At 44.0% G+C, this 23,381-nt stretch overlaps 1 protein-coding gene across 1 annotated transcript; it reads right to left on the reverse strand.

Annotated features, from left to right (window-relative positions):
* Positions 1–569: 569 nt before the first annotated feature.
* LOC139376794 (collagen, type I, alpha 1b) lies at positions 570–23,112 on the reverse strand. The gene is made up of 49 exons (XM_071119723.1): positions 22,857–23,112; positions 20,943–21,146; positions 20,217–20,242; positions 19,756–19,791; positions 18,993–19,088; positions 18,242–18,313; positions 17,605–17,649; positions 17,143–17,196; positions 16,752–16,805; positions 16,328–16,381; positions 16,047–16,100; positions 15,721–15,774; positions 15,558–15,602; positions 15,249–15,302; positions 14,925–14,969; positions 14,747–14,800; positions 14,070–14,168; positions 13,763–13,807; positions 13,459–13,557; positions 13,111–13,164; positions 12,672–12,779; positions 11,305–11,358; positions 10,774–10,872; positions 10,476–10,529; positions 10,133–10,231; positions 9,881–9,934; positions 9,631–9,684; positions 9,388–9,441; positions 9,216–9,269; positions 8,911–8,955; positions 8,369–8,467; positions 7,905–8,120; positions 7,647–7,700; positions 7,440–7,493; positions 7,195–7,302; positions 6,601–6,654; positions 6,394–6,447; positions 6,054–6,215; positions 5,608–5,715; positions 5,273–5,434; positions 4,829–4,936; positions 4,439–4,492; positions 4,214–4,321; positions 3,929–3,982; positions 3,500–3,607; positions 3,097–3,388; positions 2,663–2,853; positions 2,257–2,499; positions 570–1,844 (listed from the first exon to the last, which is right to left on the reverse strand). Exons 1-49 carry the CDS (start codon positions 22,936–22,938, stop codon positions 1,698–1,700), a joined length of 4,377 nt encoding a protein of 1,458 aa, XP_070975824.1. The 5' UTR covers positions 22,939–23,112; the 3' UTR covers positions 570–1,697.
* Positions 23,113–23,381: the final 269 nt, after the last annotated feature.

Raw genomic sequence — 23,381 nt, forward strand, 5'->3', positions numbered from 1 at the left:
ACAAAACGGTGATAAGGCTCAGAAGCTTCAATCAAAATGTGTGGCTGACTATGCAGATGGTCATGTATATTGTGGTCAACTAATATTTATTATTGCGTAATTCTTGTGTAGCTGCAAATTTGGAGCACTAGAGATGTAATTTTCTTTTCGTTTATTTCAACCAAAACAACTATGCCTAATAGCACGTCACTTTTTATCCAAATTGCTCCTTACCATCCTGCATCTGTCCCGCAAGTCACACTCAGGGCTCGATGAGGAGGAATGGATAGCCCACCAAGTCAGTTGTGACAACTAGGGCTACAGTTAATTCCTTAATATTATGTTTCCCAAGAAAGGGGTCAACATGGGTTTTTTTTTTGGAATGATGTGTTTGACAATATGCCTAGAATATCACATTTCCGGATTTTAAGGGAAGTTACACTTTAAACTATTTGGGAGATTATTTTACCAACAGCCAAAAATAACCTATATAAAATATTTCATTTGTATAATCAATCAGCCATTGTCACTGGATTGTCGGCTGCTGGTTTGATTTAGGTATGATGTGAAATGAATGGAGGAAACCAAGGTGACATGTCAAACATCGAGTAGACCACTTCACATGCTTTATTCAGTATCCAAATAATTAAAAACATCTTGATTTATTATACATGTACAACATCAGTACAGATTCTCTTTTTTCAAAACCATGGAAGTGTGTCTGCTTCTCAGATTTTTTTTTACTCTTTTCTTTTTTTAGAAACTCTATTTTTTCAACAAACAAAACACAAACGAAAGGATGGGGGGGTTGAGTGGTGCAGTGAAAGGGACAATCGGAAGGGGAAGGCACACATAAAGGGTTGACACTTAAACATCAGGTGGGGGCAGGGGTAATGAAATATAACTAAAAACAAAACCACTTGCTTAAATCTGCACCAGACACCATAGCATGAATTATATCCACAGTAAGTCATATTCCGGAACTGTTAATTAACCAACACTCGACAAAGAAAACAATTGAACTACATTGACAACAAGGAAGACATTGTGTTGATTTGTTAGCACCAAAGATCCGATGGTTGTTAGCTAATTATGACAGGAAAGGAATTCTCTATCAAATACCAATAACTGGACCTCATGTGTTGATATTATAGCACCTTTTGACAGTTGTTTTCTTTCTAATAATACTCCTGTAGCGTAAAATCTGCCCTAGAGTTCATGAAACATGTTGGGTAACATGGACTTCTTCTCTGAGGTAGCCATTAAGGTATTTAAAGTGAAGGTGAACTTTCAGATGTTTTTTTGTCATGAATTTAGAACAAGACACTCGATTTTTAAGATGTATTTAATACCAGAAAATGGTACATAGCATTTGATGGTTTCATTGTCCTTCCGCAGTGGTAAAAAAAGTCACCTGTATCTCATTGTGTTTCTCCAGGGGAGATTTTACACTTTACGACTTAAAATCATTTTCTTGTGTCCAGTGGAAACAAAATATTATTTTTTAAGTGTCCTTGCTTGTTGTAGGTTTCGGTTGAAGTAGCAGTCCCCTCAAACAAATTATTCAGAATCAAAAACACACAAACGACGTCTTCAGCAGAGTAGTTTCAAACTCGTGGAACTGTTTGGCAACCGAATGAGTTTGTAGGTAATGCATAGAAAATAGAATTAGAGATGACGGCTAGAAAAAAAACAATTTCATGTCCACATTTCTTTTTTTATACGAAGCAGACGGGGCCAACTTCGACGCCAAACTCCTGATCAGGTGCACCAACGTCCATAGGAGCGATGTCAATGATGGGCAGGCGAGATGTTTTTGATGTCTTGTAGTCGATGACTGTCTTGCCCCATGTGCCAGTATGTGACTGTGGAATGGAGAGAGAGAGAGAGAGGAGGGAGCATGGGTCAGAATCCAAAAACCAGTCTTGGTAAAAAGGGGTTGATAACACACTAACCTCTACATAACCTCTCTTTTATTTAATCACTTCATCTATCTGGAGTTCCTTAATATGCATTTCACACTGTCTAACCTCAAAATGAAGCCAATGCACCACCACCTCATGTGATAGCAGATGAACAAAACAAAAAAGAGAGGCGCGATATAAAGACAACAGAGTAGAAGAGAGAAGAGGAGAGTAGAAGACCGTAGAAGACAGTTAAATACGAGAGTAAAGAGAGAAGAGAATAGCAGCGAGTGGAAGAGCTCAGAAGGGAGTTGAAAGATAACGGAAGAGAGTATAGGACAGTAAAAGTAGACAGTAGTAGTAGGCGTCTCACCGTGCAGCCGTCCTCGCTGACGCTGTATGTGAAGCGGCTGTTGCCCTCGGCTCTGATCTCGATCTCGTTGGCTCCCTGGAGCAGCAGGGCCTTCTTCAGGTTGCCCGTGGCCTCGTCCATGTAGGCAATGCTGTTCTTGCAGTGGTACGTGACGTTCTGGGACGCTTCGTTGGACATCAGGCGCATGAAGGTCAGCTGGATGTTGACGTCTTCTGGGTTGGATCCCTCGCTACCATACTGGAACTGGAGAGGGAGAGAGGATGGGGGTTAGTATCATGAAGGTAGTGTTGTAGTGAAGGCATGACACTAAACCTCAAGTCCAAGTCAAGTCCCATGTCCCTAGCGATCCAGGTTTGAGTGTAAGACCGAGTCACTTTGTCACCTGGTTACGCTGAATGGTCCATACCTGGAAGCCATTGTCCATAGACTCTGAGAACCAGACGTGCTTCTTCTCCCTGATGTTCTTGCTGGTGTACCAGTTCTTCATGGGGACGGTATCCTGGGATGGATAGACACAGGTCTCTCCGGTTTCCATGTTGCAGTAGACCTGGACAGCATCCAGAGGAGAGCCCTGGTTGGGGTCCACCCAGTACTGGCCTGTGGGTTAAAGAAAGAACAGAAGATAAGCCATCAAGGTGCTTAAGATGAAAATAAAAGTTAAATAAAGTAAAGTTATTCTTTGAGTTTTTTTATGTAGGCTGCTAGCTCTTTGATGTTTTTGGCTGTGTTTTGAGTGTCTTATAATTTCAACCAACCAACCAACCAATCAATCACTGATCACAGCATGCCTAGTCCGTGACCAGTGTCTGTGGGGTGGGCTGGACTGAGCCTGGAACTTACCGCTCTTCCACTCGGGGTGGCACATCCTGATGTCACGGCACATGCGGGCGGGGTTCTTCTGGGATCCCTCGGGGCTGCGGATGTTCTCCACCTTCTGGCTGAGGCTCTTCAGGGTGGTGTCCACATCCATGTCACGGTCGTTCATCATGTCAGGCTCGTCAGCGCGGTAGTGGTATCCTCCTCCTCCTCGCATGGGGTCAGGTCCCTTCTCCTGGTTGTAGATCGGTGCGACATGGAAGCCGCCACCAGCGGGACCTGGAGGTCCGGGCAGACCAGGAGAACCAGGAGCACCCTGGGTAGGAAAGAAGAGGATAGAAAGGGGTCAAAACTGGCCTCAAAGGCTGTGTGCTGTGTGTGCTGTGTGTGCTTGTGGAGGAAAGGAAGAGGTCAGTGTGAGACTTACAGCTGCTCCCATCTCTCCGTTGCGACCACGGGGTCCGGGGGGTCCAATGGGTCCAGGCAGGCCGTTCATGCCATCTTTGCCAGTGGAGCCAGAAGAACCATGGGGTCCCTGTAGGACAGAGACAAAACAACAACACCTTTAGAAGTCATATCCCTTGAAAAGGAAAAGGCACAACACTCGCTCACCATTATTTATATAAACAACTATTAACAACTTGACATTTCAGCCTTCATCAATTGCCTTCATTTAGGGGTCCTATTCCTTCCATTCCACCGGCAACATCACTTTAATAAAGGAATAGATCGGAAATCCCTGCGCAATCTGATGTGTGTAATCGTGTTGTTATGGTAAAGAACACAACATGACATATTGTATTATCAGCCTTGATTCATGTTCTATTGGTGGGCTTGAAGTGTGTGTCACACTCACTCGGGGTCCAGAAGGTCCGTTAAGTCCAGCAGGCCCAGACTCACCAGGGGAACCCTAGAACCAGACACATCACATTAATCACACATTAGATCAGCCATGGTAAAGCCTAGAGAACAACAGATCTTCAACCCAGAGACAATGTGCATGCTTCCTTAATGCCTCAAATCAGATAAAAAAGACTTTTAAAATAGCAGTACATAAGCATAAAGAGTAGCACCTTACTTTAACATATGATGCATTAGATTAGACAGGAGTTGTATAATATAATAAGCCTGGTATACTCACAGAGGGTCCAGGAAGACCGGGCATGCCGTTCAAACCTCTGTGTCCCTTGTGGCCTCTCTCTCCACCCTCTCCAGCCTCTCCCTTGTCTCCACGAGCACCAGCAGGTCCCTGCAGAGATAGGCCAAGGGGTCAAACAGGTATTCAACACTGACAATAAATATCGGACAGCCTTACAATGCATTAGGTTAAGGTGTATGGATGCCAAAATGCTGACAGAAAACTTACAAGACCACCACGACCACCAGCAGGACCGTTAGGGCCAGCGGGACCAGCAGGACCCTGAGGGAGAGAGAGAGAGAGAGAGAATCAAGGATAATGATAAGTGTGTAAAGAATAACTGCATATAATAAAATATATAAATAATACCTGAATGAATGGTGATTCACTAATCTGCTCATATACAGCACATTGATGTATCACAGGGTATGTATCCCAGGGTATGTCAGGGTAACATTGATGTATCCCAGGGTATGTCAGGGTAACATTGATGTATCCCAGGGTATGTCAGGGTAACATTGCGAGCTAGTCCAACAAATGTCCAAAATGAAAAAAAAAAATTCTAAGGCCTGAATGTTAATATAGTCGACCCCTAAATTGACGAGAAGAGGTACTTACAGACTCTCCACGGCTACCAGACTTGCCAGAAGCACCAGAGGGACCGGGGGCACCGGGAGGTCCGGGAGCACCAGGGGAACCAGCATTACCATTCTCACCACGGTCACCCTGCAATGAAAACACACACACAGACAAACACACACGGACAAACACGGACAAACACACACACACACACACACACACACACAGACAAAGAGCCATCAGGGTAATGTCGCCAGTGATATGGACAAGTGTTGGTGGATGAGGTGAGGTTCCTGTTGGTGGATGAGGTGAGTTTCCTCTCTTACATTGTAAAGCTCTTTGAGCATCTTGAAAATCTCTACTTAAAAATGAAGTAAGTGTATACATTATAAGACAAATAGTCTGTTTATATGTATTATCCAGCAGCAATGTTGTTTATAACAGAGGTTCAGTGTAGCAGGTGGTTTGATAGTGGAAGCTTACCTTGGGGCCGGGGGGTCCATCGCGGCCAGAAACACCATCGTGACCAGTGGAACCCTCACGACCAGCTTCACCGGGCGCACCAGACAAGCCAGGGGGTCCCATGGGGCCAGGGGAGCCACGCTCACCGACGGGGCCGCCAGGTCCCTGCTTACCGGGCTCTCCCTGAGAGAGGACAAGGGACAAGTCAAGGGTTAAGTGTCAAGTGTGAAGGCTTTAGGAGTAGAGACAAAGCTAAGACAAAAGTGCTTTTTTTGTGAGTTAATACTTTTGATAAGAGGTTAAGAGTAATATGGTCAGGGGGGGGGGGGGGGGTTGTTGTTGATGGGAACACTCACAGCTGTTCCTGGTATTCCTGCAGTACCGCTGGGTCCCCTTCCTCCGGGGCCACCCACAATACCACGCTGTCCAGCAATACCTCCGGGTCCGGGGGTTCCTGGGGCTCCCTGGAGAAAAAGATGACAGATTATTCACTGCAGCAGGGAGAACCAGAACAAGCCTTTATAAAGAGATTCATCAACATGGTTTAAACTTGACTACATACATATGTTACAAATAAAGTAACATTACAGATTTTAATTTGTATTTTTTTCTGTTTTATAGTTGTTGTTTTTTAACATTCCATCTGGTACATAGTTTTTATTTTGTTTTGTAATGCTTGAAATATATAATAATTGTTGTTTTGGCCCAATATCCCTTCATCCCTTTAGTATTTAATGTGTTGTTCTGTTTACTACTTTGTTTATAGCTGCTGTTGTTGTTTACATATGTTTACTTGACTTACCATTGGACCATCGTTACCCTTAGCTCCAGAGGCTCCTGAGGGACCTGGGGGTCCGGCGGCTCCAGCCTCACCGGGGCGACCAGCGTTACCAGTTTCACCACGTCCACCTCTCTGTCCCTCTTTACCAGCGGGGCCTGGGGGGCCTGCGGATCCGGGGGCTCCCTGAAAACATTTAGGAGGTGAGGCGAGTTTGTTCAGAGCAACACTTTTTAAAATATAAAAGTATGTGAGTTAAAGATGTTTAACTCAAGAAGCCAAACTTGATATGTTTCAGTGTGCATGAATGGGACTGTTTGGTAGATTGTTGAGAAGATGGAGGACCTTGGTTAGGTGAACTTACACTTCCACCAGGAGGACCGACTCTCCCACCAGGACCAGGCATACCAGAAGCACCCTACGGACACGGACACACACACACACGCGCATGAGATAACAGAATAGCTTTCACAAAAAAACACATACTTTACAACTATTTGTTTTGTATACATTTTTGTTCAGTTTAAAGCAATTAAAAGTGTTGCTTTGAGGAGAAGTTTAAGGTTCTTACAGGGGATCCAGGTGCACCACGAGTTCCTTTAGTACCAGAATTACCAGCGGGCCCCTGAGGACACAAACAGCAGGGAGTTAGGCCATAAAGACAATAAATAGAACCTAGGATAATAAATATATGCACTGAACATTACTATATTATTTAGAACAGTGTTGTTGTCTGTGTCGAACTGCTTTGCTTTATCTTGGCCAGGTCGCAGTTGTAAATGAGAACTTGTTCTCAACTAGCCTACCTGGTTAAATAAAGGTGAAATGAAATCAAATAAAAACAAACACAGGACAAACTAACAGTCACATCACCTATTCAGTCCTCAGCACTTTTTCAATCAGTCACTGTATTAAAGTACGTTTCAGGATATATATGTTGTACACAGGTGCCCTGTTAGCTAAAAGTAACTTGTCCTGTATATTTGCAAACTGCTCCTGAATTGGTTGATTCAGGAACAAACAGCAACATGAAAAATGTATTTTTCTATCTATCTTGGAAATTTGAATGCAAATGATAAGTATGCATCAGTTGGACACATTATAAAATGTTCTAGTTGGGGGGGAGGGTCTGGGAGGTCGATTGGACAGCCTCAGACAGCCATACCTGAGGTCCGGGAGCACCAACAGGTCCACCGGGCCCGGGAGCACCAGCCTCACCCTTGGGGCCGTTGTTACCGGTCTCTCCCTTGTTGCCAGGCTGACCATCAGCACCCTGAAGTGGGAAGAGAGAAGTGGAAAGGACTGGTCAGGTCTGGTCATTACTGGGTTATGGGATTCCACTGGAAACAGAACTGTGACCAGCTTCAGAGTGTTCTGGACTGGACCGGGCTGGGTGATGATGCTACTCACAGGGGGTCCAGCGAATCCAGCAGGTCCAGGGGCACCATGCTCACCACGCTCACCCTGGAGGATTATGGGTGGAAAACACACAGGGTCAGAGGTTGGGAATGAAAAGCTTATACAGTGTGATAAAGAGAAATGGCGTGCCATCATTCGGCGTACTACACCACCGTCATAAGCAGGTGAAGATGTAGTATGTCATTGGAAGATACTCACAGGGGAACCGCGACCTCCAGTGGGGCCAGGGGGGCCACCGAGACCACCCTCACCCTAAACACAGAGAGCGAAAGAGAGGGAGAGTGGCAATCAGATGAGAATAAAACTATCTCATATTTGCCTCATTTGAATACTTAATACTTTAAAAAAGAATGTTATACATCAAGGCTGTAGCTACACTATAGTTTTTCAACAAATGATATTGCACTGTTTACTAAGTAATAAAACCGTTTCATCCAAACAGCATTTTGCTCTTACCTTCTCTCCATGAGCACCAGTGGGTCCAGGGGGTCCGATGGGTCCAGTCATACCACGCATGCCGTCTTTTCCAGGGCCACCGTCGGCTCCCTTTGGGCCACCATCACCTCGTTCTCCCTTGGCACCAGAGTTGCCGCCTGAGCCGCGCTCTCCGGGCATTCCCTGCAGACCTGGGGCTCCCATACCGCCAGGGGCACCAGCAGCACCACTCTCACCCTGAACAAATATGGTAGACAGAGAAACATACATTAAAACTCCTTTCACATTATGGCCAAATAATATATCAACAAAAAAGTTACATCCAGAAAAATATTTGTTGCGGTGCAAAAATAAATAAGAAAATGACTAATGATATGGTTGTATGGGGCCTAATGTAATTCTCAGTCCTTGGATCAACATAAGGACCAAGTGAATTATTTAATCAATGACGTCATCTGTATCTGTGCTCTCCAGTGTTCTCTTACCCTAGCTCCATCGTTACCGGGAGAACCATTGGCTCCACGGGGTCCAGCGGGGCCAGCAGATCCGATGCCACCACGCTCACCTGGGAAACCTCTGTCACCCTGAGGAGGAGAGGGGAGGAGAAGAGGTGGAAAAGAGGGGTGGAGAGGAGAAGACGGGGGGGAAGAGGAGGAGAAGGTTGGAGGAGAGGAGAAGACGGGGGGAGAAGATGGGAGGAGAGGAGACGACGGGGGGAGAAGAGGAGGAGAAGAGAAGGAGAAGAGAAGACGGGGGGAGAAGATGGGAGGAGAGGAGAAGACGGGGGGAGAAGATGGGAGGAGAGGAGAAGACGGGGGGAGAAGATGGGAGGAGAGGAGAAGACAGGGGGAGAAGAGGAGGAGAAGAGAAGACGGGGGGAGAGGAGCAGGAGAAGATGGGAGGGGAGGAGAAGACCGTGAACATCATGTTTAGTAATGGAACAGCTACTGAAGAGGGAAGCTTAGACAGATGGCAGCTTCTGGGGGTTCAGATCCTATTCAGAGCTGCAGTAAGGTACTGTACTTACTCTGGATCCACTGGGGCCAGGACCTCCAACCTCACCGGGCCCACCCTGTGGAGCGACAGGGGAGAGAGGATCAGTCAATCAACCAATCAATCAATCAAATGTATTTATAGCCCTTTTTATAGCAACATTAGCCACATAATGACATTTATTGCTAGATAGCGGCTGATTAGACTTCAACAACTGCATTTGGGTAAAAAACTTTCTTTCCAGCAGTATATAAGATATACTTTTCCAATTTCAATTCAAAATGTCATGGAATTACATCTAGAACCTATAGGACCTCTGTGATGGAGGGTACTATTTACCTGCTCACCAGCCTTGCCAGGCTCACCAGTAGCTCCCTGAGTTCCAGGCAGACCCTATAGGGAAGATGGGAGAGGTGTGGTTGAGATTTCAGGTCAACATGTAACATTATTGGTTGAAAATGTGAATATGGAGACAAGTAATGATTGTGGAGGTTAGTGATTGGTAACCTACTTGGAATCCATTAGGCCCGGCGGGGCCGCCCTCTCCTTTCTCTCCTTGAGAACCCTGGAACACAAGGGGGGAACTATATCAGCGCGCAGTTTAAGTATGGTGTCTGGGTGGCTAATGAATGAATTCATACAAAGCTGTCTCAATTTGTTAAGAGACAATCCAATATTGAAGGAGACAATGTACTGGAGATGTGTGTGGCTAAATGTACCATTCATTCTAAGAAAGATATTTGTGAATACGTACAGCAGGCCCTTGGGGTCCAGGAGCACCAGAGTCACCATCTTTACCAGGAGCACCCTAGACAGAAACAAGATGGCGTCTGTTACAAACCGAAGAAAACACACAAATGGCCTATAGACAAAGGGCCCTATTCTGACTTGATATAAGTTGACTTAACATGGACTTCAGTCCAAAATTGGGCCCATATCGCATAAAGGACACAGTATGAAGGATCGATCCTATCTGTTTCAGGTATAAGTATAGCTTTACTTACAAGACCACCAACAGCTCCAGCTTCACCTCTCTCACCGGGCTTGCCATTGTCACCCTATACGGAAGAGACAGACAACATTTATATTTTATACAGTGTGTCAGAAAACACACTGAACACACGACACCTAACATTCATTTAGATTTGTTCAGTATATGAAATAGTATGGTGAAAATAATTAGTTAGTAACAACTATTTAGGAGGGAAATTAATGTCAATTTGTTTGTATGTTTGTTAGCTTGTTTGTTTACTCACACCAGGTCCTTTGGGTCCGGGGAATCCCATGACTCCAGGCTGACCTCTGGCTCCTGAGGAGCCTGGGGGTCCGGAGCGACCGTCGTTTCCAGTGACACCCTACAGGACATCAGGAGAAGAGAAGGATCACACAGGTTATGAAAGGGTTTGGTGCCTTCCAGATTGAACAAATGACATGACTACCACATGATCCACTGTCGTTGCATCACGACTAAGAGACGTGGAGGACAAAACGTGTCCTCTCGATAATGTCCTCTTGCCAATATAGTTTATTATATACATAGTAATAATATAGTAATTAGGTATGCATTGCGTTTGCAGTGAATAGGTCAGTAGTACTTACAGCAGGACCAACTTTCCCATCGGGTCCGGGGCTACCAGGGCTACCAGTCATACCCTGCAGCAGGCAGGGAGAGAAGAAAACACATTAGATGACATTCTACCTGAGAATACAGGTTACAATACTCAAAGACTACAAGTCTGCACAACATCTATGTGAATGATATATCATGTCCTAAACTGTGCATGCTCTTACAGTAAAGTTAAAGGTCACATGGTGAATTGATGGTCGTTTTTTTTATTTATTTTTTTAACAATGAGAAAGAGAGAAATAGAGAGAGATGTGGACAGGTACCACTCACCTTGGATCCGGGCATGCCAGGCTCGCCAGGACGACCAGCCTCACCAGTGGCACCTTGGGCTCCCATTGGTCCATTGGCTCCACGCTCACCAGGGCCACCCTATCACATTGGAAGATCAATTGGTGATGTCTGCGCCATGTTTTGATAGGTAAGCATTACAATAAGCTCCAGGGCTCAGAGGTGAAATAGTGCTATATGAGGGTAACCATAAGGACACACACAGACAGCATATTTAAGGATCATGTGCTGAATAAAATGTGTTTCTAGGTTCAATGCAATGTTCTGCTACGATGCTTACAGTACTCCTTCAGGTCATGTATGACCAAACATGGCGCTTCACTCCACACACCAGGTGTCATGTTTCTTAGACTATGGCTTTATAGTTGAGGGTTTATTAACTATTAAAATCAAATCAAAGTGTATTGGTCGTATACACACTGTACACATATTATTATATCATTATTATTATTATTATTATATCATTATTATTATTATTATTATTATTATTATTATATCTGACTATTGACTCACCTTGCCACCGGCAGCTCCATCAGAGCCGGGGAAACCACGCATACCAGGCATACCCTGTTGGAAGAAACAGGATCAAAATTACACATGGGACCATAGCACAGGTACACCATGTCACAAAGTCAGGGCTTGACTGACAAACACTGAGAGGCCAACGTATTCTACAGTATGCAGATGGTTGTGGGCCTAAGTAGTATAGACTGGTGGCTGAGGCTCTAAGTAGTATAGACTGGTGGCTGAGGCTCTAAGTAGTATAGACTGGTGGCTGAGGCTCTAAGTAGTATAGACTGGTGGCTGAGGCTCTAAGTAGTATAGACTGGTGGATGAGGCTCTAAGTAGTATAGACTGGTGGATGAGGCTCTAAGTAGTATAGACTGGTGGCTGAGGCTCTAAGTAGTATAGACTGGTGGATGAGGCTCTAAGTAGTATAGACTGGTGGCTGAGGCTCTAAGTAGTATAGACTGGTGGCTGAGGCTCTAAGTAGTATAGACTGGTGGCTGAGGCTCTAAGTAGTATAGACTGGTGGCTGAGGCTCTAAGTAGTATAGACTGGTGGCTGAGGCTCTAAGTAGTATAGACTGGTGGCTGAGGCTCTAAGTAGTTTAGACTGGTGGCTGAGGCTCTAAGTAGTATAGACTGGTGGCTGAGGCTCTAAGTAGTATAGACTGGTGGCTGAGGCTCTAAGTAGTATAGACTGGTGGCGGAGGCTCTAAGTAGTATAGACTGGTGGATGAGGCTCTAAGTAGTATAGACTGGTGGCTGAGGCTCTAAGTAGTATAGACTGGTGGCTGAGGCTCTAAGTAGTATAGACTGGTGGCTGAGGCTCTAAGTAGTATAGACTGGTGGATGAGGCTCTAAGTAGTATTGACTGGTGGCTGAGGCTCTAAGTAGTATAGACTGGTGGATGAGGCTCTAAGTAGTATAGACTGGTGGATGAGGCTCTAAGTAGTATAGACTGGTGGCTGAGGCTCTAAGTAGTATAGACTGGTGGATGAGGCTCTAAGTAGTATAGACTGGTGGATGAGGCTCTAAGTAGTATAGACTGGTGGATGAGGCTTTAAGTAGTATAGACTGGTGGATGAGGCTCTAAGTAGTATAGACTGGTGGCTGAGGCTCTAAGTAGTATAGACTGGTGGCGGAGGCTCTAAGTAGTATAGACTGGTGGCTGAGGCTCTGATGGTTGGTTTATGGTTTTTCATATTCTAAAATAAATAAACATATTTACTGTAATCATATGGAGAAAACAAAACGCAAACACTTTAAAATGAATCTGTCTATGTAGAGACACATTTGTTATGAGGAGAGGCACTTCAGGGAAGGGTTATCTGACATAGGAGAAGGGGGCTGAGGAGTCAGAGGTAGGGAACGTACACGCTCTCCAGGGGGTCCAACACCACCAGCTCCACCGGGCTCACCACGGGCGCCTCTCTTTCCCTCCTCGCCAGAGGGTCCAGGGGGTCCACCGGGACCAGCGGAACCCTGGTTGGAGAAAGAGGTGGAAAGGAGGGGTCAGACATGAGACCAAACCCATAGTACAGTAAACTCACCAGTCTAACAACAGCTTCAGAAGAAACAGGTTATACACCTGGGTTAGACACCTATGGCCCAGACACAGATTGATCATAGTCCTGAACAAAAAGCTGCATTCATTGGGATTTTCCAGTGAAGATGCTTGTTGGTCCAGAACTGGGCTTGTTTAATCTGTGTCCCGGATACAGGCTCTAAATGTTTTCAGACATGGTAAGCTAAATACAGTGTGCAAGATTGTGTTTCCATAGGTGATATATCATAGAGTTCATTGCAAACTTACAGGCTCTCCCTTTACACCGGGCTCTCCCTTGGGGCCTTGGGCTCCGTGCTCACCCTGTAAGGGAAAACAAACAAACAAATCACATCAGGTAACACACCACTACTTCCTGGTCAATATTACACATCACAAAATGGAGTGAAGTGCTACAAAAGTTATACCCCATAGAGAGGCATTAAATTACTGTGTTCTATTGAATTTTGTGTTGTACCAATTTACAAAACAATACTCGCCATGACTGCTTGTTCAAAATAGCACAAGCACATCACAAAATAATGCAGCACAGCGAGCGTATACATTAAATGCTATTTGACCAATTTACAAAATAGTGATCGTAACAGTGGTACTCACATGGTTACCCTTGGGGCCATTTCCACCACCAGATCCAGGGGGTCCAGCGGGGCCACGAGTTCCTGGGAAACCAGGAGCACCAGAGATACCAGCAGCACCCTTTGGGACAGACAAGAGGAGACAAACGTTAGTGTACCAGTACCCGTATGGACATACTATACTGTAAGTCGTTTTGCATAGAAGCGTCTGCTAAATGGCATATATTATCATTTCCATATGAAGTATTACCCGTATTAATTTGAACATAATCTATCATAGATCATCTGAACAATCAGTTTGATGTATCCACATGGCTCATACTTACAGTGGAACCCTTGCCTCCTGCTTGGCCATCACCTCCAGGGGCACCCTGTTTGGTTAGAGGAGAAGAGAGGAAAAGAGAGGAAGAGAGAGGGGAAGGGGTTGGGGGGACATTATATTACAGTAAACTTCAGGGGTCAGAGGTTAGATGGTGCACTATGAGGGAAACCATAAGAATATACACACATACATACATATATATATATATATAAGGATAAGAATATACAGTATGTATGATAAGGACATATAAGCCTTAACAACCAGGACAAATAATCATATAAGCAAGCATATGCATGCACAACAGTACTCACAGAGGGTCCAGCAGCACCAGCGGGTCCGGGGTTACCGGGCTCTCCACGAGATCCTTGGGGTCCGTCTGAGCCACGTCCTCCTTGAGGACCAGTCTCTCCCTAAGGGGGGCAGCAGAGAGGGAATTAGGAGGATACTGGATATTTAGTCTTTGTGACGGATGTTATAGTTGTGTGTGTGTAGGGGGACGGAGAGGGGGGGGGTTGTGTGTGTGTGTGTGTGTGTGTGTGTTTGTGTGTGTGTGTGTGTGTGTGTGTGGGTGTGTGGGTGGGTGTGTGTGTGCATAGGAATGTAGGAAGATAATTAATAATTTGTTGTTTTTATGTCATTCATATTCTGTACGACTTCATCTTCTGACTCCTCTCATTGTTTCCTCTCTAATAGAGATCTGTACTGACGAGGTGTACATATGCCATCTGGTGGCCACTGCCTATATCAGATCAGGTTCTCAATCTGGGTTCTAATTCTCTACCCTTCTGCCCTAAGAGTGTACTTGTTCACTTTAAATCATGGATTTGAGAGGAAAAGGCTGGTGTAAGAAATGTGGGTGAAACTGCCTCTATCCAGTGCTTTCAAATGCATGGTGAGGATTGGTACAAGGGCACACTTTGGGAGAATTGGGATGCAACAAGAGGATTAGGGTTAGCGTTAGCGGGTTGGGGTGGGGGGTATGACATACTTTAGCTCCAGCACCTCCGGGGAATCCAGGGGCACCAGATGGGCCAGTGGGTCCCTGAAAAGATCAAATAAACACTTGTTAAATTCGCATAGTCAGGACCAACACATGACACTGAATGGTGTACCCTGAATTGCTTTGACAGGTTGATAGGTTAGTCACCAGTAATAAAGATACTTACATTAGATCCAGCAGGACCAGAGTTACCATCGTTACCACGAGCACCCTAGAGGAAGAAGCGGGGGAAATTATTATCAATTCTATTTATTTCTGGTTCTGATAAGAACAATTTATGAAAGCATATTGGCCAGGTGAACAAGTGTAAGCATACTGCACATTAAAGAAAGGAGTTGATATTTAGGGGTATTGCAGCAATACATCAACATGACATCAAGTCTCAGACTTTTCTGTGTCATTGGAGTGTCTAAGGTTTTTCTGCGATTCATGTTGTGATCAAACAATCTATCAATCAAATGAAGTGAGGGCAGTGCAGTGTGGTACTTACAGAAGAGCCAGCGGGTCCAGGGCGACCTCTCTCACCAGGAAGACCACGTGCACCCTGGGGAGACGGGAAGGGTGAGGCAGAGGGAGTTCAGTAATGCTAGATAGTACAGTAATGACCAAACAATGTCAGCGGCTGGCTACTTTCACTGGGCCATAATGTTTTGTTTAAAAAACTGACATTATTTAGTCTTTGCTACAGGTTGATATCTTTAAAGTTCCTGAGAGTTAATGGGCTCTGATGTGTTTATTGAGACGAGAGCTTTACTTAAATTAAATCAAAGTGTATTTGTCATATAAACGGGATACTCACCATAGCACCGGAGTTGCCACTGGATCCAGGGGAACCACCCTCTCCCTGTGGTCGGAGGGATAAAGAGAAAAATAGGAAGAAAACACCAGGGAACAGATGAGTTCTCCACAACAGGTAATGATAGACTCACATGGTGATAGATATCATTAGATAGACTTCTAACCTTAGGGCCAGCTGGGCCACCGTCTCCCTTGGCGCCATCCATACCGTTGAAACCCTGAGGAGGAAATCAAAGAGCATTTGTTAGGTTAGATGTTATTCTGTATGGTTAGGAGTGTAATGTAGGAAAGTTGTAGTGTCATGGCCATCATATCATCGTGGGAGTAGAGTGAAGTTGCCCTTAGTAGCTTTCCTTGGGTCAGTTATTCATTTCCCCTGCTAATGGTTAGGGAAAGGATTTGGGGAGGGAAAGCTGATCCTAGATCTGTACCTAGGAAAAACTTCACCCTAGAGAATCCTCATGTCCCTCCTCCTCCTTATATTACTCACTCTGTGTCCCTTGATGCCGGGGAGGCCAGGAGTTCCGGGGGTTCCACGCCCACCCTGTAGGATAGGAGAAGAAGAAATGTTGTGGACTCGTCTTCATAAGAGACATAAAGAAAATAGTGTTGCCTTTTCAGTGTTGAAGCTAAAATGTATTTTTATTGGTCTATTAGAATGGTTCTCATCAAACACACAAATCTGCCCTGTAGGTCCTTTACTGATATGAACCAAGTCTGTTTTCACAGGAGCTACTGACCCTTGATCTATAGGGTTAAAGGGCTACTCACCTGAGGGCCAGCGGAGCCACGCTCACCGGGGCGACCAGACCTGCCAGGCTCACCCTGTAGAGTAGAGAGGAGGGATGGAGACAGAGGTTAATGGACAGACACAGAGACAGAGAGGTCCTCTCACTGTGAATAATTCTGCCGCTAATACAAACAGTGATAATAATGTGGAATAAAAAACTGTATAAAAAATGGATGATACATTTACTATGATTATATTATATATATTATTAAAATGTATGTAATGATAACATGTCAATACAATATACATTTTGGAAAATATTGTGGTGTAAGTTGCAAAGGGGGAAAACTAGACAAGTCTATGTTGAGTTCTGTTTTTACAAATGAACATGGCTTTCGAGCTACAGATCTAACAAATGGAATGAAATAGAATGAAAATTGAGATTGTGCAAAAAACATGACGTACATTATCTCCGTTCTTGCCATGGGGGCCCATTGCACCACGTTCACCCATGGGACCCTACAAGGAACAAACAAAGATGAGTGGATGTGTGTGTGTGTCCTTTCAAAATTGATGATATTGTGTGTCGATGTTGGTTCGCAAAGGTTGCTAGTGCATGAGTATAGTTACTATAACTGCTGTACATCACACATGTCAGGGCTCAGTGAAATATAAAGTAAACACAATTGGATGAAGTGTGTGTGTCTGTGTGTGTGTTTGTGTGGGGGGGGGGCTTTTTGGGGGGTATGGGGGGGCTGCTACTACAACTATTGGTCATGGTCAGGAAGTGGTGCTTTCAGAATGTGTGTCAGTTGATATTTAAATCAACAGGAAGTTCTCATTTTTGGATACTCACAGAACCGCCAGGCTCACCGGGCTCGCCAGGGGGACCATGGTGACCGGGGGGACCCTGGTGGAGGACAGGAACACAGATCCAACCATGTGACACAGGTTATATACACTACTGTTATTAGAAATGCGGCCCAGTTTTCCTGGCCTAAAAACGCTCAATGAAGAATCTCCATTGAATTATCTTTTTAGTTCAGGATCAAGGTTAATCTGTCTGGGAAACCGGCCCTATAAGAAGTATTGTTATAAGATATATATTACTTAAGTCAAATATAAATATACTACACTGTATACTGTATAAATGTATGTACAACAAATGTTATAACTGGAATGATTTTCACACCTATATATCACACCTGGTATAACAAAAAGAGATTCAAATAAATGTTTCGTTATTTGCCTTATAAAACATGAGATGAGTGAGGTTGTTGTTGTTGAAAATGAAAATAAATAATGAAAGGATACTTACGGTGTTGCCTGGTGGGCCAGCAAGACCACGGGGCCCCATAGGGCCCTGATGGAAAACACAACAACCAATTAGTCAATTAATAAATGACACCATTGGTAGCAGTACATTACCTCCCTTGATTGAGATGAATATGTGAGGTATTGTAATCTAAAGCATAAAATACATAGCTGATCATTGTGAGCAATCACTACCAGAGGACTACTGCAAACCTGAAAGTGTTGTACTGTACTGTACAGCTTAGTGTAAACTACACTGCATAGGCAAATCGTCACCTAACCATGACAGGATCCATGATCTTCAAAACAGCAATACCATGTAGCTAGAGTTGATGTGTGCGTATCTATAGTGTAGCGTAACTTCTTCCATTGTGAAGTAATTGGTAGCTTAAACTATATATCTTAAACACTGCTCTGAAGACTGCTTTTGTAGAGGCTTGGTATAGACCACATACATAATGGTTGTGCATTTCTGAATCCAGACAACAGAAATGTTGTCATCTAGTATGTGTTGCATACAGTTCACAATGGTGCTTGATACTGCCTGAGACCAGACCTCTTAGCTCAATTTAGCCTGCAAATGTGGCTCCACTTTGATCACTAAAACAGCACAGAGGAAGACAAGATGAGGACATTCATACCATCTGTCCCATTTGGGCCTGGCCACCGCTGGATTTCTGGTCATAACCATGGTGCATCTGAGGAGAGAAGACCTGCAGGAAAGGAAATAAATAATCAATTGTTTTCTCATTTCTTTAAGTTGTGGATGTTTCTTAAAGCATACAGCATAGAGGTGACAAAACGGCTGGTTACAACTGTTCATAACTAGTTACAACTGTTTATAAAATTGTCTGTAACTCAGTCATAGGTTGAGTCCCAGATGGCACCCTATTCCCTATATTGTGCACTACTTTTGACCAGCGCCCTACTGACCCTGGTCAAATGTAGTGCATTATATAGGGAATAGGGTTCGATTTGGGATGCAACCTTAGTCAGAGGGGGGAATAGCAGCTTGATACATGAAACAATGAATCATACAATGTGGCTAGTCACTACTATCATCACCATCAAGAAGGAGGAATAGTCTCCCTCTACTACCAACTGTCTCAACAATCATAACAGTTTATTGTGTGCCTCTGTATTCTGTCTCTAGTCTAACTCCTCTCCTCCACAAACCAGATTTAGAGGCTAGGGAGCTGTCCACACACCGCTGGTGCTGAAAGGAGCAGGGAGATACACTCACTACTCTCTAACTTAGATATCTATTAATATTTCCTCTCAGGCATACCAAACACCATGGATATGGATAACTCTGGTACTAGACTGGTAGTGACTGGTAAATACCCACAGGAAATAGCCTTTGGATATGATTTTGTCATGGCGGTAACTTACTCCGCCGCCAAGGCCAGGAGGTCCAGGGGGGCCTGGGGGGCCGGGCAGGCCAGGCTGGCCATCCACGCCATCGTTACCTGGAACACCCTCAGGACCCTGGAGAGATGGACAGACAGACAGATACATAGGTTCTTAGTAACAAAGACAGAGAGATGGATAAGCATCCCATGAATAGCAGTTCTGGCTCTGCTGTTTTCCCCACAAAACAGAAATCTCAAATTATTGAATCTGGGGCTCCATGTGCTAGAAAGCTACATCTGGATTTTACCACCCACAGGAGCACTTGACCTGTGATGCAAAGGTCAAAGTTCCACCAAAGGTTGATAGGTCAATAGGTCAAATCCTTGAAAAATACATACCAGTCTCTAGAAACTAATGTCAATCATTACTTTGAAAGATTGGAATAAGTTAAGTAGTTAAAATGACATAGTATTAGCTTTTCTGTGCTGAGGTACTTAAATCTGTACTGAACAGAAACAGCAGATAAGTCAAAGCCTTTGCCTAAACCCCAGCTCCTCCCCTTCTGAAATACCCACCCGTGTTTACAATCATTTACAATTCAAATCTCAACCTCAACCTTAAGCACCACTTCCACAAAGCCATGCTTCGTCCAAAGAATCAGTGACACTAATGCACTAGTGATTTTCCCCCCTATGTCTTTCATGGAAAAACTGTACCTTTAGTAAATATATATATATATATATATATATGTATGTTTGTAGGATTTCATTTTATTTCTGAAAATAAACCGTTTAAAACTTACATCGTCACCCTTGGGGCCATCACCTCCCTGTGGTCCCTGTGGATGTACAACAAGAGGAAGAGAATCAGGTGTGCTGCAGTGCTTGTTTCACTGCACGACACTTCAATGAGAGCGGTGTAAGCCTACTGGGCTATGAACTACTAGAGTCAGTACACATGTAGAGTAGGCCTAGCATAAATGAAGGCATTGAACCTTTGGTGGAGGATTACATGGTAGGCCTACAGCACAGTTGAAAGGTATCACAGTTTGATTAAATATGAACCATAATGAACATATGGGCTTATTTATGAGGCCTGTAAGAAGGCCAGAGTTCAATCATTATTCAATAATGTTAACACATTGATCATTTGATTTTTCACTGACATAATAACACAATAATACATGTGTTATAACACATATAAAACATGACATAATAACATAATTAACACAATCAATACTAGTTGTAAAATGTGCATAAATACCTGAGGACTTCCTGGTAACTGGGGATCTATGAAATCAATTAAGAGGAAGAGATCAGATTATTATTACCCCTTATTAACTAATATCACCCATGAACTTTGTAGTAAAAAACGTATCCTGTAAAACAATGATTCTCAATGTACAATAATACCCTGTTGACAATTAATGTATGGCTGGATCCCATATAGCAGGGTGTGAAGGCATTACAGGCCTAATGCTGATTAGGCCTATATACCTGCCTTGGGGCGGCAGGTAGCCTAGTGGTAAGAGCGTTGGGCCAGTAACTGAAAGATTGCTGGATTGAATCCCGGAGCAAAATCTGTCGTTCTGCCCCTGAACAAGGCAGTTAACCCACTGTTCCCGGGTAGGCTGTCATTGTAAATAAGAATTTGTTCTTAACTGACTTGCCTAGTGAAGATGTGAGTGTAAAATGTATCTGCACATCCACATCTCCAGCATTGAACAGGGTTAATCCATTCATAAAGAAGGTGTGGGGGAAAGAAATGCAACAGTAATATCCGATGTGATTTTTTTTGCTGCTTATCCTCAATGAGGTATCCACAGTCCATTCTAAGTAATGGCCAGCGTGTAAGGCTGTGTAAGGCCCGACCGGTTCCCTTTGTCCCCCTCTGTCTATAACTGGAAACGTTGCAGCCTATTGGTGCCACTGGGGGCGCCAGAACGCTACCAAAAGGCACAGGTGTAAGTGGTCATCAAAGGTAGGCTACCCTCGCTCTCGGAGTCATCGGGGCAGATAGGACAGCATTCGCCGTCGGGGATGATAGGGTCGGCGCAGTCGGTTGTGTCCTCGCAAATCACTTCGTCGCACATAACGGTTCCGCTGTCGCAGACGCAGATCTGGCAGGGTTCTGGTTTCCATACATCCTTATCGTTGTACTGTTGGCCGTCCAACGAGCAGCTGCCGAATCCGCCTGCGAAGATGGAGAGTTTTGGAAACGTAAGGTAAGTCACATGGCAATTGAATAGACCTATCAGAAGTGAGCATTTCAAAAGCAAACGCTTGCTGCAATTATACTGTCTGAATGTCTGATAAAATGGGATACATTATTTAATCAGAACAAACTGTTTAAGCATACTTCTTCTAATGTGTAGGTTAGACCCAAATCTAGTTGAATAGGAATGACACAATGCACGAAAAATTCGAAAATAGCAACCAGTCATGGCTGTGAAACTCGAGTCCTGCCACAGGTATTAATAATGTAGGATCCTAGGAGACCACTCCCAATGAATGACATAGGCATAAGATTAGCAAGGCCTATACCTACCAACATCCCAGGCTCATGGCCCAACTAGAGAATATTTTTGATATATCATAGATTTAGAGAATTTTTAAGAGAAAGTAGCCTACAGAGACAGGGTTCTCTCTTCATTGTTTTCCAAACTATAGACATAAATGATCTGAATGTCTGAGTGTTGCACTGGTTGTTGCCTTTGCAGACCAGTATTGGCCAAAGGCCATGGGGATGTCTAATGGAGTTGTGACGTGGTAGGTGAAAATGCAAAACATAAAAAAGTTTCCAAATGACATGAAACTCTTCGTGTCATGCATAATGTGTAATGACATTTACCCAGGCCTATGTTTGAACTTTGAACTACAACCGAAATAATATGAAGTAGGCCTAGGCCTATAGCCAAAGTCATACAGGCCTGTATATCCTACATGTAGCCAAGCAAGGCACACAGGCGAGGGTTCGTGTGGTGATTTGGGCAGTCGGCCCAGGCTTGTTTTGTCATTCTGGTGATGAAGCCAACATTTCCAATATCTGCCACAGAGCTGCGCTCCAAGCCTGTACAATGACATTATAATCCACCGAGCCACACCCCCTAGCTATACCCACCCAATCTGATAAATTGATGTCTAGACCATTCCTGAAGACGTCATAGTACAACTATTTTCACTTAATTAGCCTCCCTGGTTTAAAGTTATTATAAATCAAGCAATGGAAAGTTCTTATTGCAGATGCCATGAAGTGTATTAAATAGGCTACACATTTCCATGTATACTAGTAGGCTAATGGGGAATATGGCTTTCCTATCGCCTAATCTTTCAGGAGTTTGTTTCAGTCCAGGCACAATTCGTTGTTGCCATTGTACATAATATCATTCCTAGATTTTGGTGATAGGCGTCAATGCCAATAATATTTTATTATTTTTCTGAAAAACATTTCCCTATTTCTTATTTGTATTTAACATAAGTAATATAATTGTTTCAAGTGGTTTGTAGATTTGTATTTTATTCCAATTCCATTTTAACATCATGTCATCATTGCGCATCCAAGTTTTTGCAACAGCTAGAATTTCCCTAGCCGGAGGACATGAAATAGCGCGTGAAAAACGAGCGCATGGGGCTCACTGAACATGTGTCTGCACGCCAGAGAACCAGCAGCCATGAAAGCAAAAAAATATACAATCCTTGTTCAATGCATCGAGCTTCGGAGCTCCGAAAGCAATGATATAACCCCTTTGATGATATTTGCTGACAATATAACGTCAGGTGTCCCACAGGGTAGGTAAGCGTTATTTACATCATCCCAAACATAATAGAACGGTCCCTTTACGCGCTATCCATTGTTCTTGCGAGCGTCCCTGTGTCCCATAATCTCATATAAAGTGATACTTACTATCGTCCTCTCCTTGACCTCTTGCCAATAGCACTGCTGCGCTGAGCAGCAGCGCTAACCGAATATCCACAAAGCTGAACATGTCTAAATATTAGACATGTAGACTCTTTGAGGCAAGGGGAATCCTGTTTTAACTCCTCAGACTCCAACCATAAAAAGTAGGGTCCGGCACTTTGTTACTCCAATCCAGACCCTGACAGAACCTCCCTACTGCCTAAACAAATGAGTGAACTGGGTTTTTATATGCCAAACTTTTGGGGAGGTCCTGGGCGCAGAAGATAACTTGTACAAGTGAAAGGAGTCCCTCCTTCACAAGGGGGGAGGAGGGTGTCAAACAAGTTCACATTTTGGTTAAAACGTGGACATTCAAACACCGGTGCGGTTTTTTCCTTTTTCATCTTCAAACGGTTACCCGAACCGGTGGATGGTCTTTGCACTGACCACTTTTGTTCAACTTGAGGCAAGGTGTGGAGAACACTCCATCGTTTTGATCAACACTTTGGAATCTGTTTTCTCTTAGCCAAA

The sequence above is a fragment of the Oncorhynchus clarkii genome, chromosome 20 (genome assembly GCF_045791955.1).
Source record: "Oncorhynchus clarkii lewisi isolate Uvic-CL-2024 chromosome 20, UVic_Ocla_1.0, whole genome shotgun sequence".
Lineage (NCBI taxonomy): Eukaryota > Metazoa > Chordata > Actinopteri > Salmoniformes > Salmonidae > Oncorhynchus > Oncorhynchus clarkii.